This window comes from Balaenoptera physalus (genome assembly GCF_965194825.1).
Source record: "Balaenoptera physalus genome assembly, chromosome: 14".
Taxonomy (NCBI): Eukaryota; Metazoa; Chordata; class Mammalia; order Artiodactyla; family Balaenopteridae; genus Balaenoptera; species Balaenoptera physalus.
The window spans coordinates 55,722,675-55,735,142 of NC_138893.1; the positions used below are offsets into that span (position 1 = coordinate 55,722,675).

At 38.5% G+C, this 12,468-nt stretch overlaps 1 protein-coding gene across 4 annotated transcripts in view; it reads left to right on the forward strand.

The window, feature by feature from the left end:
- Positions 1-666: 666 nt before the first annotated feature.
- NOC3L (NOC3 like DNA replication regulator) overlaps positions 667-12,468 on the forward strand; it is a 47,733-nt gene continuing 35,931 nt past the window's right edge. For all 4 annotated transcript variants that reach the window (XM_082423678.1, XM_082423677.1, XM_082423676.1 and 1 more), the window contains exons 1-7: positions 667-823; positions 1,811-2,018; positions 5,413-5,545; positions 6,299-6,456; positions 7,044-7,097; positions 8,920-9,050; positions 11,588-11,749. In XM_082423678.1, coding sequence (XP_082279804.1) covers positions 815-823; positions 1,811-2,018; positions 5,413-5,545; positions 6,299-6,456; positions 7,044-7,097; positions 8,920-9,050; positions 11,588-11,749 — 855 coding nt within the window. In that variant the 5' untranslated portion in view covers positions 667-814. The remainder of the gene's footprint in view (positions 824-1,810; positions 2,019-5,412; positions 5,546-6,298; positions 6,457-7,043; positions 7,098-8,919; positions 9,051-11,587; positions 11,750-12,468) is intronic.

Sequence of the window (12,468 nt, forward strand, 5' to 3'; positions counted from 1 at the left end):
GGAATCATGGACTTTTCAATATCCTGGTTGTTATATCACAGCTTTGCAAGATGTTACCTTTGGGAGAAACTGGCTAAAGGATATATGGGATCTCTATTATATTTTATAACTGCATAGAAATCTACAATTGTCTCAAAATAAAAAATTTAATTAAAAAAAAAAGAATCATAGACTTTTGAGTGCAGAAGGTCATAAGAAATCATTAGCCATTCCACAAACGCGCTCAGAGAGCTTGTCGAGGGCCAGGCGAGGGGCGGGTACTACACGAAAGGAATAAGCTCTTCTCTGTCCTCACGACTTTACGGGAGGAAAGCTGACTACAAAATTCAGCATCTATAAAAGAAAGATGAGACGAGCTACATCCTACAACAAGCTAAACATGAGGAGAGGTACAAAATGCAGGCAGGTGATTGAAAAAATCAAGTCCTCTCGTTCTGAGGGGAGAAGCCCGATTTCCTGAAGAATTTCAAAGAAACAGGGCAGGAGTCAAAGATTCAGAGACCCTGTAAAGTGAACCCCACCCGAGGACCATTCACCTTTGGCGATTCGCTGTTCTGTGCGTGCTCATGCGCGTGCACGCCGGGACGCCGCCGGCCCAGGGACGCGAGAACGTCACCGCGAAAGGGCGCGTGCCCGCTCCTGTCTACGGAAGTCCCGCCCCCATTTCCGGCGGCGGAGGGTGGGAAGGGGCTAGGGGCAGCTTCCGGCTAGAGCAGTGTCGCTGGTTTCGCACGTGTGTTTCACCTTCGGGATTCTTGGATTACCCCTGCCCCTGGTGAATTTGTCGGGCCTGGGTTCCCCTGCAGATTTAAGGATGAAGGTGGTAAGTGTCCTTAGAAGCCCGATCCCCGCGGCTTATGGCCCCTTTGGCTCACAGAATCGCTCCCTGGTGTAGCCTTTCTGCGGCCCTTGTATGGGGGGCGGTGGCCTAGATTAGGGGGTCCCTCCTGGCTCTAAGCGCTGTCAGCTTCCCCGCCCTTAGACCTGGCTCCTTTTTCATCGCCCGCTGTGCGCGCTTGGCTTCAAGGGACCGCACTGAGACTAGCACGGAGTCTTGAGTTCATACATAGGATGTCAGATTTGAAGGGTTCTACAAGACCATCTTCTGAACCCGTTATTTCACAGATGAGAAGCAGGGTCCTGCCTTCAATGAGCTTATGAGTTGTGGGACCTGAGATAAGTCCATTTTTTTCTTCCTAAAGGGTAGGAGATAGAAAAGCGAGTAATTTCTGAGTGAGAGGTCACCAGCAAGAGAGTTGTAATCCACATACCCAAATTCAGTTTTGCTTTCCTTAATTTAAGGGTGTTTGACAAATCACATAAACTCTTTCAGCCGTAGCTTCCCCAGTAATATGAGGATAACAGCTGTCGCTACTTAACTAGGCTGTTGGAGGTAATGTGTTAGAGCACTTTGTGAACAGTAAAGTGATATGTAAACGTCAGTTATTGCGAAAGAGAGCCAGCGTTTTGCTCTTAGTATGCCAAACTACAGGCGTTAAGCTAGCCTTGAATAACCGTTTACCACTAGCTTGGTGGTTCTTCACCTTTTTTGGAGTCTTAGACTCCTTTGAACAGCTGTGGATTCTGGTCACAGGAAGACCCTCCCGTTGAATAACTGATGATCTAGTGCCATTCTGTAGGATTAATGCCATAGTGTGGTTTTAGCTTTTATATCCAAGACCCATGGCTGTGAGACATTAAAATTGTGGAATTGGTCTAATGAAATTTTATAATCAATTCTCTTTAACCTGATTTTAAAAATAATTTAAATTTCTGGGTATGCAGTGCTTCTTCTGTTGTCGTTTTCTAGAGAAGAAATAAAAAACAGGTCCCAAGCTTTCGGAAGTTGCTAAAAACTAGTAAAGTCAAACTTGAAAACAAGCTAAAAAACAAACAATATAAACAACAAAGCACTCTCAAGAAGTACCGAAAAGAACAGAGGAAACTAAGGCAAGCTGTAAAAGATGCTGTGTCTAAGAAACCTATTCCATTGGAGGACCCAAAGGAAAAACGACCAGGTAATTGTGAAAACATTCATGTGCTCCAGTTTCCATTGATTTGTTTTAAAATGTTCTTCATGGACTAGCTTTGCTTTCTAGTAATCACTCTTCTTATTCTCAGGTCTTCCTAAGAGTAGGTAAGGATCGTAGTCCTATATGCTTTATCACAGTTAGTATGAGAAAACATTTCAGTACAGTATTCACAGTGAGAAAGAGCTAGCCTCTCCTTTCAGTTTGTCTAGAAAGCAGATCTGAAGATACAATACATACTTGGGAAAACAGACTGAGAGTAGCAATGTAAATAATTGTTGGGCATGTCAGTGCTGCCACTTTGCCATTCACTGGCAGTTAGCTAAGGTAAGAACATTGCTTTTCTCTGGTGCATTCTTCACAGTGTTGCTAAGTTTCACTTAGTTTTCTAAACTTCTGGCTTTCTTTTCACTTGGAAACTTGGAGTGAAATTGAGCTGTAATTGTCAGGGTTATTCTTTTGTAAACCTGTTCAAAAACTCCCAAGTACTCAAAAAACAAGTAAGGAATATGACCATTTTGAGTTAGACCAGTTTTTCTACAGGGTTACTCATACTTTCAGGGAATTCATATTTGGCTATATCTGACTATTCATTCTTCCCATGCCCATCTCATTCTCTTGTCCTGACCTATTTAGTTTGATCCCTTGGCAACACGTTATTGTTATGTATAAAAGGTCATGGGACTGGAAGTCAGAAAACTTGAACTTTTAATTTTGTTGCTTACTAGCAGTGTGGCCTTAGTCCATCACTTAATCTCCAGGTACTTCATCTATAAAAAAAAAAATGCATTGGTTGACTTAGATGTTTTTAAAGATCTATCTAAATTTCAGAAGAATTTAAAAAGCATGATGTGTTAGTAATTACATTTTAAAAATAGAAACAAAAGATTTCTTCATTCTTATATGTTGAGCATCTAAATGAAGTCTCTCAGGCAGTTGGGTATAAGAGTATAATGTTCAAGTGAAAGATCTGGGTTAGAGAGAATAGTTTTGGGGATTATCAGCATGTAGATGGTAATAAAAGTCTTAGGCTTGGGTAAAATCACCATGGAGACAGTGTAACATGAAAATAAGAGAACCTAGAACAGAATTTTAAGGAACCCCAGCATTTAAGAAATGCGTGGAGGAACCTGTAATGTGGTTTGAGGAGGAGCCAGAGAATTAGGAAGAAAACTTGAATTGTACAGTGTCTTAGAAATCAAAAGAAGTGTGTTTCAAGAAAGAAGGAAACTCTTTATGTTCTAACATGAAATAGTCTATAAAATAAATTTTTATTTTAAAAAACAAGAAGAAAAGTAGTGTGTAGTGGAGCTTTCACCCACATGAAATTACAGGTTATCACCACATGTAAGATAGGCTTACACCAGTTGAGTAAAAAATAGTATGTACTCATAGACTCATATGTGAACTATCAGGAAGAATTAGGAAAAAAAAAAAAAAAAAGAAAGAAAGAAATGGACTTTCCTTTGACCCAACAATCCCACTGCTAGGAATTCATCCTATGATTATTTGAAAAAAAATTTCCAAGAGTATATATGCCCAAGCATATTCATTGCAATGCTGTTAATAATAGCAAAAAACAAAAAAAGAAAGATCACCATCAAAAACTGAAGATAATCAAAATGTCCATCAACAAGGAATTGTTGTAATAAATGATATAAATGTACACAGTACTATACAGCTGTTAAGACTGAGGTAGAGGGGACTTCCCTAGTGATCCAACGGTTGGGACTCTGTGCTCCCAATGCAGGGGGCCTGGGTTCGACCCTTGGGCAGGGAACTAGATCCCACATGCCGCAACTAAGAGCCCACATGCCGCAACTAAAGGTCCCGCATGCCGCAATGAAGATCCCACATGCCACAACTAAGACCCAGTGCAGCCAAATAAATGAATGAATGAATGAATGAATGAGGTAGAGCCATGTTCTAGCTATATGATCTACAAGATCTATGCAGCAAATGATATAATTATCATCACTTCCTCCTTTTTTTTTTTTTTTTAGCAGTTGCATATTTTTGTCTTATATGTAAATTTAACCAGTTTAAAATGTATTTTAAATTTTGGCAAGATATTGATGTGTTGCTTGCTGGAAGATGACCATCTTAAAATGGTAAGATGAAGAGATTAATAGATTGGAGAGGTTGAAGATTCAGGGGAGAGGGGGCTTCAATGGTACAACAAGGCAAGAGAAGGCAAGAGTTTTTGGGATCCAGAGCACAGGAGGAGAGGTGTCTCTTCCAATGTTATGGGATGGAAAAAGGAAAAGATGGATGCCAATGCTGTTGAATTCATCATGGGAAACTGAAGGAGTTTCTAGCTTATAGCTTTTCTTAGGGCCATAGGAAGCTAGGTCCTCTGATGATTATGAAGTGAGGTAGGTGATGGGGTTAGAAGTGTGATAAAGGTAGGAGATTTGAAAAGGTACTCTTGGGAAGAGAGAAAGTTGACCAGGGAAATAAACTAATTGCTGGTCAGTTTTGAGCATTGACAGGCTCATCGGTGCAGCATGTGCGTTTACATAGCTCTGCTTAGGAGAGTCAGTAGCGTTAGGAACAATTATAAGTTCCATTGGGAAAGGTGCTAAGATTGTCTTGTTCACGGTTGGATCCTCAGCACTTAGAACAGTGCTTGGTACTTAGTGGACATTCATTTTTTACTACAAAAAAAAGAGAAAGAAACAGAGAAAGAGAACGAGGGACAGAGAGAGAAATTAGAATGATCTGTAGTTGGAGTTTTGTTTGATGTGAGTGCCTAAAATGCCGAAGAGAAAGTAATTGAGGATATTGACAAGGCGGTGTTTGAAGTGATAACCATGCAATCTAAGTGACGAAGTAAAGATAGAACACATTGGTAGATAGAAAGTAGAGTGGCCAAAGGATTAATTGAATGTCTGTATATTTGGTCAAGAAGTGTAGTAGTGGAAGTAACTGAATGAGAGCTAGAAAGACAAAAGGTTCTGGTCAGAGAGTGGAGTCAGCACCAAGGTTTGGGATGTGGCCCTTGGAGCAGGTGGCTGAAGTGGAATGGAAGTGAAAGTCTTTGGAGATCAGACAGACTAAGGGGCTAAGTCATTGATTGGCTCTCAGATGCTCTGAAGGACATTGCAGAATGTGTGGACACATTTATTTTTTGGTTGTTACAGTGACCTAAGAATGCTCCTGGCATTTAGATTTCAGGGGTCAGAGATGCTGGCATTTGGCCTAGCCCAGGACACCCAAGTACAACAAAGAATTGTCCTGCCCAGTGTGTCAGTAGTGCTCCCGTTCAGAAACATTGGGCTAAGGTGTTAGTAAAGCACACGCTTTTCCTATCATAGACACAGAAATGCAGCGTTCTACATTCCTAATACTTGTTTCTGATTTTTTGTTGTTGTTGGAACAGGTAAAAGGATTGAGAGGGAAGAGGAAGAAGAGGAGGAAGCCCTTCCTTTAGATATGATGGATGAAGATGACTTACAGTTAATGAAGGATTTAGGGCAAAGAGCATCTTTTCTAACGAGAGATCTTTCTTCTAGGTAATACTTCATTTAGATTATAGTCATTCGCATCCTTTCAGTGCTAAAAACTTGGTTCTGAATTTTACTTAGGTGGTTAGTGCAAGATGCTGCTCATCTCTGAACACAGTGTTTACAAAGAGTAAACCCTATTCAGTCTATTTCCTAAATAAGGTTAGTTCATAAATAAAACCAGCTGATCTTATTTAGTGTATATCTTTATTTCTTTTGAGTCTGAATAGTGAAGTGGAGTGAATGGGTGAAGTATGCTGTTCTCTATTTGAGGCAGAGCAGTCCCAAGTTCTTTACGGCCGTGTTACCCGTGTCTCAGTCCTTGTTACCCTATTAGGTACATATTATTCCCTTTTACAGAGAGGAGACTAATGCTTTCCCATTGTCATAAGTAGTGGATCTGAAATTTAAACTTAGATACTTTTAAGTCCAAAGTCCATGCTATGTTGTGACAGTTTTGGGGAAAGTAAAATAGCATGATGTCACCCTTGGCTCTTGGAATATTCTTCGAAGAAAAATCTGCTGTAACTTTCACCTTTATTTTGCCTCTAAAGGGAAAACTAAGTGTAGCCATAGTTTGAGTCTTTATGGTTGGCCATACAATTCATTTATTCATTTGCTATACAAATGCCTGGTCTAGATGTTAATATCTATATGCCTATTAAAGGTTTGGTTAGTGGTTTATTTTTCTGTGCTTTTAAAATGATAGGTCTCTAGGTTATTTTTTTAATATATTAAAACTAAATTTTTTTTTTCCTGCAGTGAGCCTGTTCACGCCAGGAAGCGGAAGCATGAGCATGTTATAGATAAATATGAAAAAATACCAAGAACTCTGCAAACTGCACCAGAGAAGGAACTGATTCACTTACTTCCTATTAAAGATAAAAGTGGTATAATCCCACAGACCAGAGAGAAACCAGGTGATCAGCCCATGTATTAGTTAAAATTTTAGTTCCTTACTAATAATCACGTTCAAAATTTTTTCATTCAAAATTTATTTTATTTTGACTTTTACCCATATTACAAAAGGGGATAGCTACAGTTAGTCATAGAGCAAACTTGATGATTTTGGCCAGAAATACAGATGATTATCTCAGGTGCCCATTGTACTATGAGTACAGCTGAAGCCACAAGGTTAAGGTGATTCTTTTCAGAGTATTTCATTCTGTTGTTTCTAAAATTAGAGCATATTAGTCATCCTTTTTTAGCCTTTTTTTCCTTACATGTATTTTTTGTGAAATAAAACACACACAAAAGTCTAGAAATCAAAGATGTGAAGTTATGTGGTATATCACCAAAAACACACCCATAAAACTACCATCCGGGCAAGAAAGAAGTACTGCCAGCACCCAGAAACTTCCCTATACTTCCCTAAATCACTAATTGCTCCCTCCTGACAAAAGTAACTATTTTCCTGAGTTTTAAGGTAGTCACTTCCCTGGTTTTCCTTGTGGTTTTACCACTTATGTATATTATCACATTTTTAATATGCATATTTTCCCTATAGTTATTGACAGTAACCAAGATGAAGAGGATCAAGAAGAGATGGAACCTGAAGAAGGTAATGGGATGCATCTTTCTAATTACCAAATTGTTAATTGAGAATTACATTTTTTTACTTAATAGTGCATTAATTTTACATAAAATCTGGAATGTGCGTTTTGGAGTACTGGTCATTTCAAGGTCATTTTGAACATTTTCCCACATTTTGAAAGTCTTACCTTGTGTAATTTGAGTCTTTTAAAATAAAAATAAATAAATACATTTATTTATTTATTAATTTTTGGCTGCGTTGGGTCTTCGTTGCTGCACACAGGTTTTCTCTAGTTGCGGCGAGCGGGGGCTACTCTTCGTTGTGCACGGGCTTCTCATTGCAGTGGCTTCTCTCGTGTGAAGCATGGGCTCTAGGCGCGCAGGCTTCAGTAGTTGTGGCATGTGGGCTCAGTAGTTGTGGCTCGTGGGCTCTAGAGTGCAGGCTCAGTAGCTGTGGCGCACGGACTTAGTTGCTCTGCGGCATGTGGGATCTTCCTGGACCAGGGCTCAAACATGTGTCCCCTGCATTGGCAGGTGGATTCTCAACCACTGCACCACCAGGGAAGCCCTGTAATTTGATTCTTTGTTGCTTTTATTATGGAAAATTTTATTCAGTTATGTTTGTGATGTCTAGGTATGCATGAAGAATCTTATAAATTGTTACTGTTTTGAATTCTTTTTAATTGTAAATGAAGGACCTGACTACAAATAACTATTCACTTTTTAGCTTAAATTATAAAAATGATTCTGTGGTACAAAATTATTTTGGTTCTTTCTTAGAGCAATTATACTTTATGTATGTCTGCTTTACATAACTAAATGTGGGTTCTAATAGCTAGAACAGTTCTAATCAAAGTTAAACTGAAAGAACGTATTTTATTGGTTGAAACTATATTGGTTTGGAATTTGTGATAGAACAAGCCAGTTAAATTTTACTTTCTCTTAGCAAACCATATTAGTGTAAATGAGATTACAGGTCAACTGTTAACTGTTTTTAGGCATCCTTCATCAGCTCATTACAGATTATGCTTGTGTGTTTACTAAATCTAATTCCCTGTGAATTTCTTAAGGTGGATGTGTTTTGTGTAGCTCAAAGGACTGTATAGAGTTGAAAACAAAGGAGCATGTACTTTTTAAAGAACTAAATGAGATTGCTCTTTTCCTTAATTAGTATGAATTATTGTGGGTTTATTAGCACAGTAGTTAAAAATGTGAACTCTTAAGTCAGACTGCCTGGGTTTGAATCCCATTTCTGCCAGGGATATGAGCTTAGGCAAGTTACTTTCTCTTTGCCACAGTTTATCTACAGAATTGGGCTAATGATAGTACTTGTCTCATGTGATTGTTGAGAGGGTGATATGTAGTAATCTTGGCCCATAGCAAGTGCTTGATAAAAGTTAGCTATCATGATTATTTGTTTTTTATAAATTTATTTATTTTATTTATTATTTTTGGCTGCTATGGGTCTTCGTTGCTGTGTGTGGGCTTTTTCTAGTTGCAGGGAGCGGGGGCTACTTTTCGTTGCGGTGCATGGGCTTCTCATCGTGGTGGCTTCTCTTGTTGTGGAGCACAGGCTCTAGGCGCGCGGGCTCAGTATTTGTGGCTCGTGGGCTCTAGAGCACAGGCTCAGTAGTTGTGGCGCATGGACTTAGTTGCTCTGCAGCACGTGGGATCTTCCTGGATCAGGGCTCGAACCCGTGTCCCCTCCATTGGCAGGCGGGTTCTTAACCACTGCACCACCAGAGAAGTCCTGATTATTTGTTACTACAAGAAAATTATTATATTAATTAAGGTTCTTGGATACTTGTAAATAAAGACATGTTTAAGAGGGGAAACCTAATCTGTTTCAGAGATCATTGAAGAACCCATTGAAGAGCTGACATTAGAAGAACATTTAATTGAGAGGAAGAAGAAACTACAGGAGAAGAAAATGCGTATCGCAGCCTTGGCATCTGCCATATTATCAGATCCAGAAAGTAATGTAAGTATAATTAATTTCCTTAGGCTTTTCATATTATATGGTGTAACAGTCTAATCTTTTAATATTCTCTTGTTAGCTATATGCACACACAGAAAGGAAGATCATTAACAAAATGTAGTAACCGAGTTAGGATAAGAGTACACAGGACCTTAGCCTAATCCAAATCTGTAGTCTTAGAAAAGTTACTTAAACATTCTGAGTCTTACTTTCTTCATCTCTGAATGAAGATATTGGACTTAATGTTGTAACTCTAAAAGTGGTTAAGTGTAAAAATTAACAGTACTAGGGAGGAGGAACCAACTTGCAAATTGCTTGACTGATCTATAGAGTTATTAAGGAAGGTGTTACACAAAAGCCAATGAGATTAGTTCAGGAATACTTGTAAGTGGAAAAAAAATTTTTTTTTAATTTATTTACTTATTTATTTATTTTTGGCTGCGTTGGGTCTTTGTTGATGTGCGTGGACTCTCTCTAGCTGCAGCGAGTGGGGACTACTCTTCATTGCAGTGTGCAGGCTTCTCATTACGGTGGCTTCTCTTGTTGCAGAGCACGGGCTCTAGGCGCGCGGGCTTCAGTAGTTGTGGCACGTGGGCTCAGTAGCTCCGTGGCATGTGGGATCTTCCCAGACCAGGGCTCGAACCCTTGTCCCCTGCATTGGCAGGCGGATTCTTAACCACTGCGCCACCAGGGTAGTCTGGAAAAAGTCTATCTGGTTTAAATGTAGTAGACTGAAGAGTTACAATGAATTATCAGTGAGCCATGGGCATGGGGGTAAAGGTGGTGATAGTTATAACATGTGGGCTCAAAAAACCTGAGGTTCAATCTTGGCTCTTTTAAGTACTATCTGTTAGACTTTGGGAAAGTCGTTTTACCCAAGCTCATTTTCTTCATCTCTAAAAAGAGGATGGTACTTTTTTTTTTTTTTGGCTGTGCTACGCAGCATGTGGGATCTTAATTCCCTGACCAGGGATCGAACCTGTGCCCCTGCAGTGCAAGTGTGGAGTCTTAACCACTGGACTGCCAGGGAAATCCAGATGGTACCTATTTTAAAACTGTTGTGAGGATTAAATGATAAAATATACATGAAGTCATTTAAGGGGTACTATTATTCTTTTTAGCTTGGTGTCCCCAGCATCCTACTGTGATGAGTATTTGTTTATTGAATGATAAAATAGATTATTTACATTTATAGAAAAAAAATTCATATGGTATGCTTTGCTGTAGTACTTGTCCTTTTCTAATAAAGTGAGGGGAAAGGTCTGGAGCAGAATTGGGGAGGGGAATTTGGAATATTTCTCACCAGTATGATCTCATATAATCAGTATAAAACCATAGAGACAAGAGCTATTGATCTCATTTTACAGTTGAAAAATTAAGGCTTACAGATTCAAGTTGTTTCATATTTTAACAGCTACTAGATTGGAACCCAGGTCTTCTAACTCTGGATCCTCATGCTTATTTCATACAAGTTAGGGTTGCCAATAGGTGGTGGCATATTTGTCCTCTCACCACTATATGGCAAACATTTTTGACCAACCAGCGCATTCTCAAGATAGCAAAGCACTCCAGCAGGCAGTGGTAGTTCATCCAGTCAAGCACATTTGTTGAAGTCAGTTTTTCACTTCTTCATCACATAATGCAAATGATCTTTATATGAGTCTTGTTGAAACTAAAGTTAATGTGGATACATTATATTTAATTCCTGATTAGTGCATGTATAGGTGATTAATATACTTGATTGATGTATGTAACATTTTAATATATTTCAAAAAGTGTTTTTAGGGAAATAGGACACACATGTTTTAGGAAAACCCAGTGCCATTTGCAGCAACATGGATGGACCTAGAGATTATCAGACTAAGTGAAGTAAGTCAGACAGAGAAAGACAAATCTATGACATCACTTATGTGTGGAATCTTAAAAAATGATACAAATTGACCTTATTTTAAAAATAGAAGTAGACTCAGTCATAGAAAACAAACTTATGGTTACCAAAGGGGAAAGGGGCAGGGGAGAGATAAATTAGGAATTTGGGATTAACAGGTATAGATTACTGTATATAAAGTAGATAAACAACACGGACCTGTATAGCACAGGGAACTATGTCAATATCTTGTAATAACCTATAATGAAAAAGAATCTGAAAAAGAATATATGTTTTTATATATATATATAAAACAATCACTTTGCTGTACAACTGAAGCATTGTAAATCAACTATACTTCAGTTAAAAAAAGTAGCATCTTAAATAAAAAGAAAACCCAATAAAAAAAGAATTTCTAAAAATAGGTAGATTAATAAATTTATACTTTTTAAAGTATATTTTTTCTAACTGCTTATTTAACAAAAATATGGTGAACTTATAGCTTTAGTGATATATCTTTTGTAAATGTGAGCAGTGTCTGTAGTTGTGTGTGGCTGGAATAGACTGTGAGCCATTGTGTGAATTCCACTTATTGTGCCAGATGTGAGGCTGTTGTCTTTTGTTTATAATTGTCTTGCCATTTCTCCAGCCGTGTGAGTTATTTCTTTAACAGATTAAAAAATTGAAAGAATTACGTTCCATGCTGATGGAACAGGATCCTGACGTGGCTGTTACTGTTCGAAAGTTGGTGATAGTTTCTCTGATGGAGTTATTTAAAGACATTACTCCTTCTTATAAAATACGACCCCTAACAGAGGCAGAAAAATCTACCAAGGTAATGCTGGATATAATTTTTTTTTTTAACATCTTTATTGGAATATAATTGCTTTACAATGTTGTGTTAGTTTCTGCTGTATAACAGAATGAATCAGCTATATGCATACATATATCCCTATATCTCCTCCCTTTTGTGTCTTCCTCCCACCATCCCTATCCCACCCCTCTAGGTGGTCACAAAGCACTGAGCTGACCTCCCTGTGCTATGCAGCTGCTTTCCACTAGCTATCTGTTTTACATTTGGTAGTGTGTATATGTCAGTGCTACTCTCTCACTTCATCCCAGCTTACCCTTCTCCCTCCCTGTGTCCTCAAGTCCATTCTCTACATCTGCATCTTTATTCCTGTCCTATCCCTAGGTTCATCAGTACCATTTTTTTGTAGATTCCATATATATGTGTTAGCATACGGTATTTGTTTTTCTCTTTCTGACTTACTTCACTCTGTATGACAGACTCTGGGTCCATCCACCTCACTACAAATAACTCAATTTTGTTTCTTTTTATGTCTGAATAGTATTCCATTGTATATATGTGCCACATCTTCTTTATCCATTCATCTGTTGATGGACACTTAGGTTGCTTCCATGTCCTGGCTATTGTAAATAGTAATGCTGGGTATAATTACTACACAAAATAAGCTGAAAATTTTGCATACCTAGAGATGGGAGAAATAGTGGGGACACTCATATTTTGTGCTAATTTAAAAATGGATTTCA